General features: G+C 37.7%; 1 protein-coding gene across 5 annotated transcripts in view; it reads left to right on the top strand.

Moving 5' to 3' along the window:
- The window catches only part of LOC109112431 (stromal membrane-associated protein 1-like), a 102759-nt gene that overhangs the window by 45294 nt on the left and 43437 nt on the right, over nucleotides 1–14028 (top strand). For 3 of the 5 annotated variants that reach the window (XM_042737023.1, XM_042737019.1, XM_042737018.1), the window contains one exon: nucleotides 2400–2477. The exons of the other annotated variants lie outside the window; for them this stretch is intronic. In XM_042737023.1, coding sequence (XP_042592957.1) covers nucleotides 2400–2477 — 78 coding nt within the window. The remainder of the gene's footprint in view (nucleotides 1–2399; nucleotides 2478–14028) is intronic. 5 annotated transcript variants of the gene reach the window in all.

The raw sequence follows: 14028 nt of genomic DNA, 5'->3' as shown, positions 1-14028 counted from the left end.
TATCTTATTTACAAAGATTTTAAATAATTTTGGTTTAATTTTTATTTATTTGTTGTTGTTTTTTTTATTTGTTTTTCTAGCAATATCTGGCAACACTACATTGCCGGCACTTAAACTGACAGTAATCAAAAAAGCCCATGGACAGGTTATTATTGCTTACAGGATAGTACTTTCGGTAAGGCAGTGGAAAAAAATATCATGATATTATCTGTCAGAAACATTATCAACGCTGTCAAAAACAGTAGCATTTAACACTAATACACATATGTAGAACAAGTAGGTTACAGAATGAAATGCTAAAAACATTCATAAAAGCACTAGACATCTTTATCATCTTTATAGCAATGATTATTAATGAAAACTATAACAGTAATATGTATTGTTGCATGATTAATAAACAAGTGATAAAATTATCCACCCCGAACCTATAGTAAAATATGAACTATTTTTGATGCAATAAATATGGTATAATTTATCAATGCTCATCCCTCCAAAACAGAGAAAACATCTTTCACAAACATCTTCATCTCTGTCTCTTTTAGGGCCCTATCATACACCTGGTGCATTGCGGTACAAGGCGCAACTGTTTTTGCTACATTAGTTTCAGCCCGATGCAGTTCTCATTTTCCCGTCCTGCATGCATTGTTTAAATAGCAAATGCATTTGCGCCCATGGGTGTGCTGGTCTAAAAAAGAGGTGTGTTCAGGCGCATTGTTGGCGCGTTGCTATTTTGTGGAACTGAAAATAGACTGCACCATAGACCAACTCAAACCTAGTCTAAAGTTAATGGCGCAATATTTTTTTGTTATTAAAAGAGCACGTTAGTAGAAAATGCGCCTCTGGGTGGGTCCACAATGCGCGTTCACTATGCTTATTGTGCACAGGGAGGCGCAGCAGCACACAAACATTTTTAAATATGAAACAATGAAAGATTAAATTGTAAAAGATTATTATTGTGTAGGCTACATGCATATAAAAAAATGCCTACATGCCATAATGGATGGCCATCGCATGTATCAGAATTAGGCTACCTACTTGCTCGCACACGAGCAGCTCCGTTTCATCTCTGGAGACGCGTTCTGTCTTATCACTTGCAAATTCCACCGGGAAGCCAAATGCACTGAAAGTGGGATAAAACAGTGCAGTGTTACAGAGCTTGCGCCACGCTGACCTGTCATTGGCTCGAACTACTGTATATAAAATACGCAAACTAATCTCACACTTAAAATACTTTAATAATGTACGCACACAAAAATGGTTAAAACACTAAGCACTATAATGACATGACATTCACAAAGCAGTCTGGATTCAAATGATTTGTGCAGAAATAAACACATTTAGGTAGATTTTGAGGTGCATTATCTTGAAAGATAATCATCAGTAATCCACTGCGTCTTCAGTGGCTCAGATGTTGAGAGAAAATGCTCTGTGTGACTCTATGTTCAGTCTAATATCCAAACACAGAACACCGGGATTGCTTACGAGACATTGTTGACATTACAGCTGCTCGAGAGCAGAGAAAATGGAGGACAGCGTACAACTGCTGAGGGTGGAAACTATGACAATGCAGGGCTGTCAATCAGCCGCCGTGGCCCGGCCCTATGCAATGTGATGTCACATTGCTTAGAAAATCGAAACGGCAGTCCTAGTGAGATTGATTTGGTTTAATGGAGATTAAAAAAATACACACTGCCAACACACATTTGTGTCCAAACACCATGTAAAAGTAGACTTTGCATTTGCAAAATTGTATATGGGTGTTTTTTTAAACTATAGGCATGTTATATATGGGGGAAGTCGTGGCCTAATGGTTAGAGAGTTTGACTCCTAACCCAAAGGTTGTGGGTTTGAGTCCCGGGCTGGCAATACCACAACTGAGGTGCCCTTGAGCAAGGCACCGAACCCCCAACTGCTCCCCAGGGGCCGCAGCATAAATGTCCACTGCTCCGGTTGTGTGTGTGTGTGTTCACTGCTGTGTGTGTGCGCACTTTAAATGGGTTAAATGCAGAGCATGAATTCTGAGTATGGGTCACCATACTTGGCTGTATGTCACGTCACTATTACTATATTATCCTCTTCATCTAAAAAAAAAAAAAAAAAAAGTTAACATATTTAAAACTGAATTCTTGGCAGTGTTCCCATAGTTGAAGAAACCTATATGTAGTGCATTTGTGTGTGTGTGTGTTTGTGTGTGTGTGTGTGTTTTAAGCTGTGGTAGCCATATTTAAGCTGTCAAAGTACAGGCCTCAAGGCAAAACTGCAAGCCTTGTGCCCTAAAGACACCTCAGACTTGTAGCTGACTCAACATAATTTTTTTCCTTTTTCAATTTCTTGTGTGTGCGCAAACTCTTAAATGTTTTTTTTTTTCATAATTTTCTTTTCCTTATTCTGACACAGAAGAGAGAGAGAAGAAAAAGGAGGAGAAGAAGAGGGAAAAAGACACAGATAAAGGGCACAAGCCAGCAATTTTTGAGAAGGTAACTGACCTCATTACTGACCAAATAGACTGGAGACATTACACTTTTTTATAAGTGCCGTGTTTATGAATCAGTTGAAGACATTCTGTTTGGAGAACTTCAGGTGCTTGTTGCTGGACCATAAGGGAAATTCTTTTTTCTTGATTTCAAGTTCTTGTGTTTTTTACAAATCTGTGATTTTGAGAATCACATACACCAGTGTTCAGTGACCATAAGGAAGATCACAGTCCTGTCTCTCCTGTGAAATCAAACACCCTGAATTTGTTTGCATATTCATACATGTCTTTGTAGAAAATTAGAATCTCTAATTTAGTTTTAATTAAAAACCTCACGGGAGATTGTGTATTGATGGTGGTCCGAATGTCAGATAGTTGAGAAACTTTATGCAAATAAGGAGGATACATGGGAATTTTCTCATGATTTACAAGTAGTTGAAAACATTAGAGATATTGTTAGTAATCAGCTGGACAAAATATATAACACTAGCCTAGTGGTTTTTGAATATTTTACTGCAAATATCTTACAAATTGTACCTTTAAATGTAAACTTTATTTGAAATATATTTTTTTCAAGTCTTTTCTGTCACATCTAAAAACTTTTTTTAGATTTGACTTAATTTCGTACTGAATACCACAACTATTTTAGAATAACAATCAAAACGTGTATTAGATTAACACCAAACAGAAATAAAGTTTGACAATTCAAGTTTGTCAGTTATTTCAACTGACGTCTAGCGCATATACGATGACTTTATTGAGCATGTATTGAATGCAGTCACAGTCCACACGGAAACAGCCACACTGCTGTTCATTTTACCGACAAACCCCCCGAGCATCTGATCTCTAGCGCTTTGAGTGGTATCGAGCGGGTTTCTTCCGCGCCAGTGGACACGTAGGGTAACAGATATTGCAGGCTTGACTTCATCTCTCTGTACTGCAGTGATGTTGAGCAAACAAGCAAACACTTAGATGTGCTGAAATAGCCACAGCAGCAATAATTTAAATTTTGTGTCTAGTCGACATTGCACATTCACAACTCTGCAGCACAAGAAAAAAAGCCCTGAACAGGCATCTTACATTTGTACTTGTGTAACGATCCGCTCACTTCAGGCATCTTGCTTTGCTCGAGGCTACACTTCATAACCCCACGCAGTCACACACACCTTCCCCTTCCCTGAAGCACAGGTTGGGGTCATCTGGGATCATAATGCAGAAAACAAACGCGGAAAAAAAGCCATTCAAAATTGTCGCGTGTGAGAGAAAAGAGAGTGTGCTGCATGTGGGAATGTGTATTATTGTCATCTAGCTGTCAGAGAGCACAATGGAGGTATTTGATTGACAGGCAAGAGGACGAGGATGGGTGGCCCTGAGTGAGAGTAGAGAAGGAGTCACGGAGAGGGCACAGTGCTGCATTTTTTCTTCAGTAGTGTCTCACATTTTCTGTTATTCTTTTACTCTCTGAGTAGCTTCTTTTTCCTCATGCTCTGTTGTCCTGCACAAGTGGTTCTCAACTAGCTTTGCTTCAGGATTTTACATTGGGCATACACTGGCAACCCGCTAGCATATAAAATAGGAAAATGCAAAACTAGTTGATAGGTTGCTTGAATGATTAGTTAACTGGTTGTCTTAAATATGCTGGTATTGGTGTGAAAGAGAATTCTAGAGAAATCTAAAGATGAGCAGTTTTAGGCCATTTTTAATTTGACATGCCACCTTAAAAATTTAATTCTCATGGTAGGATGCTCAAAATGAAATTACCAAATGACTGTATCAGAGGTGCTTTAAGGGAAGATTTTAAATTCGCAGCATTTTCAAGATGGTTTTAGTATGGTGTGCAGCAAGGTTCTGTATGTCTCCCTTTCATTTTCTCCATGAAGGAATTGAGTTAATGGTAACTTATAAACCTTTAAAGCCAAACCTATTGTGAGCTTACAAGGATGTTAATTGATGCTGTTTTTAGAAGCCATCAGCATGCATTATTTCAACTTAATTTTAAATAATCATGTAAGAAGTGGTATTCATGATGAAAAACTCCACTAATCAAAGAATCACAGTGAGAAAATCACACCAAAAGAACTTTATTGCGCCCAACGACTTGCATGAAAATATGTTTTTATAATCAAAAACTTTAAATCTGTATTTTTATTTGTCCATTGTTTTTAATTTATGTAATTTACAGTGCTTAATGTGTTCATAATTATTTATTTCATTAAAGCCCTTTTGTACCTAAAAAGTACACTTTCTTGTATCTTTTTTTTAAAATCTCTTTAATGAAGAAAATCGAATTAAAAAAAAAACCAAAGCCATTGAAAAAGTGGTCAGCACTGTTGCACTACTGATTTTATAAAATGGCAATAACAGTAGTATTACATATTCGAGAACCTGTTCAATACATTATTAATAATAATCAGAATAAAAAAGTAAAACATTAGTAACATAGTTTTTACATAAACTGTAGGCTGTTTTTTTGCCAAAAAACTTATTGCAACTCTGCACATTAATATAGAATGTGTTCACAGGTTTTTTTTTTTTTTTTTTTGAATGCGACTTATCCAATCTGATGTAGAAACAGAAATATTAGTGTCATAAAAGTGTCATCATTTGTAAATGCAATAAACAGAAGTGTGTTTTACCCAAGAGTCTAACACAGAACAAAAATTAGGCAGTGTATTGTATTGTTATTAGCCGTATTACAGTGATCGATAAACTGCACCAAAATATTGAAGAGTTTGGTTAGATGCACAGCTTTTAGCTATGGATATGGCAAGCATTTTATCATTCTTTTTTAAAAGTTGTTTATTTTGCTATCCTGTCTATATTCCATTACATGATTAGTTGCATTTTGTTATTTACCTCTAACATTACACCTTCCCTGCTTTCAGAACAAGCCGCAACTTGTTTTTGGCTCACATACCAATAGTCAACTATCCCATGTTTTTGACATTTCTGTCTCAACTATGTGTGGTTGTACAGTATGAAGTTTGAATTGTTGGTCACAGTGGAGAAGATTAAAAAATGCAGGGGCCTTTGAATGTCCAGCTGCAATCTCTCCGTTTTCTGCTCCACTGAGTCAAGAATATTCACGGTCTTTGTAACTCCAGAAAGAAGACTAAGCTTTAAGGGAGGCAGAGTTAGCACTGCATGGTCACCTTCTGTCACGCGCCATTCCCAGAGAGACCAGGATGAGATGAAGGGAAAAGAGTGAAAAATGAAGGAGTGGAGGGAGAGATCCTAACAGGGCAGTTCAGCACCTTTATGCCTTTGGGGCTGGTGCCTGTGGCCATATGTGACAGCTTATGTGTGCTCATCCACACACACACAAAACCAGCGCACTGATGTAGAACAAACTGCATTCAGTTGGCTGTAGAAGACAGTCCATCTGTCTGCGGTAACAAACCAATATGAACAGTTTGGTTTGAAACTGAGGTACGAAAGGCTCATGCTGCATCAATACCGATATCTTGGGCCTTTTTTTTTGTTGTTATTGTACTAAAGCCAAAATAAGCTCCTGACCAGTTAAAACTTAAATTATTTAGCATTTTATGTGTATGTATTTACAAATTATTATATATTAAATAAATTGTGTTATATAACTCAGCATATTTTCTTAATAAAATATAAATAAAAGCCTTTTTTAATTTAGCAGTGCCGCAGAAATGACACACTGCACCTTTAAGAGTAAGACGAGTCTGCTTGCCCTGATTTTTCTCTTTTCTTGTGTTGAGTGCAAACATCATTCCACTGCTAGCTATCTATCAGTCCTTAATTTGGTCATCTCTGAATGGCTGAATGAGATGCCATCCGCATCTCTTAAAGCTCTCCTGCGGAACGGTGGGGGGTGGCCTGCCTTGTGGCATCTGATGCATCTTTTCCCCCTCGACAACCTTCATTTGTCTGTCGTTGTGAGTTAATCTCCATACATATTTCCTTTGCCATCAAAGGCACTTGCTGGCTTATGTTAAAATCAGCCAAGCGAGGACCTTACAATGATATTCATAGCCTGAACCTCCACGACAGTGTGTGTGAGGGTGAGAGAGAGAGACTGTGTTGCTTCTGTCATGCTCCAGCATGATCTCTGCTGATCCAAAGTCTGTGAGTCGCATTTTGAGATCACCAGAGCTGTGTGTGTGTTTTAGGAAAGGAAAAAACAGAGAGAAAGAGACCAGCACTGGCCTCAGGTCAATGTGTATGCTGATTAAAATGGCAGTGTGACTTCATGAGTGACATTGACAGTGAGTGAAATTTATAGTGATTCTGCCACAAACAACAGCCTTCAGACAATATCCTGTCCATGTGAGAGAAAGGTAAACAACTTTTGCTATGTATGATAGTTTGTTTAGCAGCATAAAAACATTCAGAGAGGTTTGTGTGCTTGCCAGGCTGAGATGATGTAGAACGAAGTAAATTCAGTTGGCTGTAGTGGAAGCTCCATCTGTCTGCTGAAGGATTGGATTGATGCCAGTACTTTGGTACAATACCAGCGTTTAGTACCTCAGTATTGATGGCAACAGATGAACAGCCTCGGTCGATTGATTGAGTGATTTTTTTTTTTTTTAATGATGAATAATTGTGAATTAATAATTTAGTTAATTTGCTATGAGTCTCCATGTTTGTAACATTCACTTCTTTTTTTTTTTTAAAGAAAGATTTTTTTTTGCCATGGTATTGTACAATTAGCAAATCTTATTTTAAATGTCATTTAAGATTAAAATACTTTTTTTGTTAAAAATCTGGATGTGATTTATAAATATACTACTTACTACTTACTGTTCAGTAAGATGAATGAAATTAATACTTTTAGTCATCAAAGACCATTTGAATTGATCAAAAGTGGCAGTAAAGACTTTAACAATGTTACAAAATGTTTATTTATATTTCAAATAAATGTTTTTTTTTTTTTTTTTTTTTTAAAGAATCCCGAAAACAATGTAGCACAGTTACTACAAAAATATCTGTTTTCAAATGTTTCGTAAGCCTCAAATCAGCATATTAGAATGACTTCTGAAGGATCATGTGCCACTAAAAACTGAAGTACTTAAATTTTAGCTTGGCCATAACAAAAAAAAAAAAAAAAAAAAAAAAACATTTTTAAAATATATTTAAAACATTCTTGAAATTCTTGAAAATTTTTTATATTTACCAATATTTTATTTTTACTATGTTTTCGATCAGGTGCAGTCTTGGTGAGTATAAGAGACTTCTTTCAAAACTTAATATTATTGACACCAAACTTCTGAAAAATAATGCAAATTACAGATTTTAAGTGGTTAAGTAGTTGGTGTCAAATTCTCTGAATCCATTAAAATCATTTGCTTTAATACTTTTTCTATTTACACTGCATGAACTACCAAACTGTGCTAAATAACAAAAACAATAAAAATAGCACACTGTAATCTTAGTTAGATATATCATAAATAGTATCATCTTATTGATTTTATGCCACAGTATTTTTTTTAGTATCATGTACTGTGTAACCCTAGTCTGCTTAGTGCTTGTTGCTTCCAGATCCTCAGCGAATGAAAACTGTCTTTTTGTTTTTCCTCAATAACACAGATATACTTCACCAACTCAATATCCTCAGCCCTGACTGGAAGTTTTTATGTATTATTAGTGTTGTCTGCTAAGACAAGCATTACTGTTATTCACACATTGTGACTTGGGATTCGAACAAACTCCTAACTCAAAGTATTAAACTGTAGCTCAGCTGGTCATGCTCATCTTTGTGCTACAGTTATGAGTGATCCCTTATATGGGGCTTGTTGAGGTGAGGTGTGTAATATTGTTTTCTAAGCGATCAGACTTCACTTGATCAGGGTTTTTCCTACATTGAAAATTTTTTGGCGGCCGCCAAAACAATTTTTTGTCCCGCCAAAGCCTTATTTGATGTGTACAGACGGAGTGACGGAGAGAACGAGCACAGCGCCCCTCCCCCGCGCGTGCACTCTCCGTCTTCAGTTCTGTCTTTGCTCTCTCCCTCGCATCAAAATCAACTGATCCTAAAGGTCGGAAGACCGAATCCATGTTTCACGTGGTGCATTCGGAGAATATTTTTGCTGAATTACCGCTGGGTGTGAATTACAGTTAAAAAAAAAAGTTGCCTTATCTTCTCTTACAACTTGTGACAAGCGTTCCGCAGCTGACATAACTTTAAATAAACGGAAAAAAAAAAAAAAAAAAAAGTGTTTGAAGTGTTTTTTGTGTGTGCGTGTGTTGACAAATATTTCGCGATGTACTAACAGCCAGGATTCCCACACAATACGTCCGCTAAAGTCCGTTTCGCGACCTAATGACTCCTTTGAGCCGATTCATTATAATGAATGGTTAAAGCAGTTGGTCTGCCCGTCAGTGTCTGAATCGGTGTATAACAAATCATTACTTCTTAGAAGAACATACACATCTGAAATGAGAAAGTAAGTGTGCTTACCCCATTGAACAAGAGTGTTTAGTAAAATTTAGCCTTAATAATCCACAGTATGTATAGGCCTATGACAATGTGTAGTAAATTACCTATAAAATCATTTGGTTTAAAGTTAGACTGGAGTGAGATGAAACTAGATCAAAGCACAAAGCAAGCTGTTGCTAGCTAGCTGCTAATTTTATTATATTTTATATGGTAAAAAAATTACACTATTACACCTTTTAACGCTACGTTTTTAATGCTACTTTTTAAGTGATATGATTATACTAAAATAATTATCAGGTCTATCAAAAAAGGATTTTATCTTTCAAAACTATGAAAGCCAGTCGTGGAAAAATCAGCTTTTTTGGCAAAAAGAGGGCAAGAAAGGATGACAGTGAGAGTGACAGGTAATATCTGTGTCTGATAATTGCATAATTTGTAAATAGATAAATTGTGATACCTTTGACACTTCAAATATACTTTGGTATTGATGATGTTTACATTATTTTACTATCTAGCCTGACAGTGATCGTTTTTTCATGAATAAATAGGATAAGAAAAAAAAAATCACAAACTGTTTCTTTGTATTTATTATAAATTTAACATTTATTGTCAATTATGGGGCTTGCGGATCATGTGGGTACTAGGGTACTCTTTGCTGTGTGTTGATGACCATGTCGGTCAGCCACCACCGAAGACCAATTTTGACCCAGGAAAAACCCTGTTGATAGGGTAAAATCCAATGTACCAGAGCCAAATCTAAGGACCAAAATATTGTAGAGTCTCAGCACCACTTATATCTATTTTTCTTAGAAAAGTCTAGTTTTTGTGTATGCAGGAAAAGTAGCATTTGATGTTGTAATCAGGGGTGTACTATTCTTCTGCTTTTTAGACATAATGGTCCCTTGTATGGACTGCAGTCTACAGCTGCAGATGGTCTATAACACTCTCTGGAATAGAGCTAATGTAGGATCAATGTTTAATGGAGGCTTGTTATTATGGCATGGTGCTCATGAATGAATGAATGTGAGTGTGTCTAGCTGCGAACAGAGGGGTCATGCCTTCACAGGATCATGTCATTGCTGAAGGAAATGAACAAATCAAAATGTACTGGCTTATAGTGGACATTTGTGATTAATATATGAATGCATATAGGCTAAACTCTGTATGTGCACACACTGGACATGCATTTTATATGGATTCTACAGCTGTTGAAGAAGTGGAAAGCTGGCTAATCTTTGGAAAAATATAAAATGTGCTGACAGTTGGTGTTGGAAGGAATGAAGGATAGAGAAGAAAACGCTCAGTCCTGTTAGACAGCTCACCTGAATGCAACTCAGCTTTAATTAAAATTACCTTCACTATCACAGCCAGACAAAACCCTGGAAGGAAAGACAACATATTACAGTAGAGGGGAGTTGGGAATTGTTAGGCTTCAGGGAATTTACAAATTGCACATTATAATATTAAGGTGCTATACTTAATACAGTAAGGAATAAATGTTTTAGTGTATTTGTTGGTTACACTTTATTTTTCATTTGCCCTTGTTGCAGTGTAGTTATATATTTAATAGTGCTGGGCAATGATTCATCGCATCCTTTCCAATCATCCTACTACTTGTTCACTTGATCCTATTCCATCTCCTTCAAGCCATTTCTCCTGCCGTTGTACTTTCACTCAGTCACATCATTAACACATCCCTTCACACTGGTGTTTTTCCGTCAACATTTAAACAGGCTCGTATAACCCCACTTCTTAAAGGGTTAGGTCACCCAATTTTTTTTTTTGATGGAATCTGAGAGCTGTCTGACCCTGCACAGACAGCAACACAACTAAAATGTTCCCAAGTTCAGAAACGTAGCAAGGAGATCTGTAAAATAATCCATGTGACATCAGTGGTTCATCCTCAATTATACGAAGCTACGAGAATACTTTTTTGAGCAAAAGAAAAAAAAATTCATTCAACAATTTGTCTCCTCCGCATCACCCTGGTGCCATTTTTGAGAATATCCGCTGGACATATGCTGTTCTGCTGTTCGGCGTCACGCCGATACGCTGTTTCTGTTCAGATCAAATCACAGCAACAGGAAACAGATCCGTCGTGATGCAGATCTCCTTGCTACATTTCTGCACTTGGGAACATTTCAGTTGAGTTGCTGTCTATGCAGTGTCAGACAGCTCTCAGATTCCATCAAAAATATCTTAATTTGTGTTCTGTAGATGAACGAAGGTCTTACGGGTTTGAAATGACATGAGGGTGAGTAATTAATGACATTATTTTCATTTTTGGGTGAACTAACCCTTTCAGAAACCCACTCTTAACCCAACTCTTTTAGAGAACTACAGACCAGTTGCCCTTCTACCTTTCATTGCAAAAACACTTGAACGAGTTGTGTTCAAACAAGTCTCTGCCTTTCTCACACAGAACAATCTCCTGGAAAGCAACCAATCTGGTTTCAGAAGTGGACATTCAACCGATACTGCCTTGCTCTTAGTTGTTGAAGCCCTATGACTGGCAAGAGCAGCTTCCAAATCTTCTATGCTTATCTTGCTGGATCGATCTGCTGCTTTTGATACAGTGAACCACCAGATTCTCATGTCAAACCTAATAGAAAATGGCATCTCAGGAACCACACACCAGTGGATTGAGTCTTGCATCTCAGTTAAGTCCTTCAAGGTATCTTGGAGAGATGAGGTGTCCAAGTCGCAACATCTAGCTACTAGGATTCCTCAGGGCTCAGTTCTTGGACCATTTCTCTTCTCTGTCTACAAGACATTACTAGGTTCTGTCATTCAGAAACATGGCTTTTCATATCACTGCTATGCTGATGACACTCAACTCTACCTCTCATTTCATCCTGATGATCCGACGATAGCTGCTCATATCTCAGCATGTCTAACATTTCTTGTTGGATGACAGACCATCACCTTCAACTCAACCTGGCTAAGACATAACTTCTTGTGGTTTCAACAAACCCATCACTTTATCAAAATTTCACCATTGTTAGGCTCATCAACCATAACTCATTCAAAAACAGCTAGAAACCTTGGAGTTGTGATTGATATAAGCTGAATTTCTCAGACCACATTGCTAAAACTGCCCAGTCCTGCAGATTTTCTTTATACAACACGAGGAAGATCAGGCCCTTTCTTTCACAGCATACAACACAACTCCTTGTTCAAGCTCTTGTTCTATCCAGGCTGGACTATTTCAATGCTCTCTTGGCAGGTCTTCCAGCCACTTCTATCAAACCTCTACAATTAATCCATAATGCTGCAGCAAAATTAATATTTAGAGTGCTCTCAGTTGTATAACAGTAGGGCAGGGTTTTGGAAAGTGAGTCTAATTCAGTAGCTAATACTGGTAAAACTTCCACTTCCTGTTTACAGCACATTTTAACAACTAAAAAATCCCAGTTCCTTTATCTTTTATTGTGTTTTAGGGAAGAATAAACATTTATAAAATAACCCTGATTTTATTTATTTCTGTTTGAGCCGCAATTTCCATTTTTTTTGGCATCCTGGAGGGTCTGGACATAACAGCAGCTAGTTATCTTGTCCTGTTTTCATTTTAATAGTCTAAAGCAGCTTGGAGTTGACTAGATTGCAAATGTTTTTCCAGTGACCCCAGTAGACCGTTTCTGGAGGGCAGCGACTGCCCGAGTAACTCTTCCTGCCCGCTCGTCTCTCATTAAAACTCAACGAGATGCTCATTAGGGTTTAAGTGGAATTAGTATGAAAAGCTCTCTCTCTGTGCTAATGAAGGCAGCCGCGCCACAATTGTTTTCATTTGCAGCGACTCTTCCCTGAATGCAATCAGAAACCCTGACCGAGCCCCCTGCTAGCACGCTCTCTCTCTGTCTCTCTTTCAAACACGTTTTATCCCACATGCTTTTCAAGGCCAGTAGGCAAGGTAACTGCACAAATTATCTCTGCATTTACACACCTCACTCTTTTTTTCCCTGTCATGTCTAGAATTTTTCATAGATATAATAATAAACCATCCTGCTATGCTCAACATCATCTACTCTCGCTCTCATTGGTGCGTTAGGCTAGCATCTGTTGTCTCTCTTGGGTTAGCGCCCACACAACATCATACGCCGCGTGTGAATCCACATGTGGTGCCGCAGCATGTTCCTGTGTGTGTTATTTGGCTCTGTGTTGCTCATCAAGACAGTCTCACTTTTTTCAAACACCTGTCTTGCTTTCTCGCTCGCTCATCCTCCATTCTTTTCCCTTTATCCTCCATTCTTTTCCCTTTGGAAATGCAGCTTACGGTTTTGTATTTTTTCCCCATTTGAGCAATGAATAAATTATCAAAGAAACAGAAAGCAGTGTTTGCTGCACTGAAAATGCTGGTGTTTTTGTTTGGTACACATGCGTGTATGGTTAGGGTTCTGGGAGGATTGTATGAATTGGGAAGCCATCTGTTCACCTGAGAATCACGTCGTGCATTTGTGAGCCGGTCACGTGGAAAGCTTCACATATTAATCACACTGTATGTTTGTCCTTTCGAGTGTAAGTGTATTTCTTGCTCAGATCTTTGCATCCCCCTGCTGTTCTTGTGACAGTCTGCTGTCAGGGGACTGTGAGCAGAGGAGGAATTTCCATATTACTTGAACATTCTCACAGGTTTACTCGATTCTGTGTAGAATATGGCACATCCAGATGTGCAGTCTGCTGCTGGGGAGACAGAGATCCTTTCCAGCTTAGAGAGAGATGCAGTTTTCAGAGCCCCTGCTTCATAATGGGCTTCAAACCCAGTGGTTCTTAACCTTTTTGACTCAGAGGCCTCTGTTGTCCAACACAATACTCAAAGGCTATCCAACCCTCCATGTAAGCCAAAATAATTTGGTAACATTTTAGATTGCATGCTTATTACTAGCATATTGGCTGTTTATTATTACTTCTACACCCTTACACCTTGTCGTTTTTGTTGCTCATTTGTGAAAGTTCCTAACTGATTTAGAAAAGACAAAATTGTTTTCAACCCTCCAAAGAAGGGCAACAGGATATTCAGGGTTTCTGTTTTGGAAAAAAATAAATAAATTATGAATGATGATGAATTCAGAATGTTAAAATGTGCTATCTAGCCTAGTTTCCCAAAAACATTGAAAACTTTTTAATTAAAGTTTGTAGTCATTTAAACTTG

The sequence above is a fragment of the Cyprinus carpio genome, chromosome B13 (assembly GCF_018340385.1).
Source record: "Cyprinus carpio isolate SPL01 chromosome B13, ASM1834038v1, whole genome shotgun sequence".
In the NCBI taxonomy this organism is placed as follows: Eukaryota; Metazoa; Chordata; class Actinopteri; order Cypriniformes; family Cyprinidae; genus Cyprinus; species Cyprinus carpio.
This window is presented reverse-complemented; position numbering and strand designations above follow the sequence as displayed.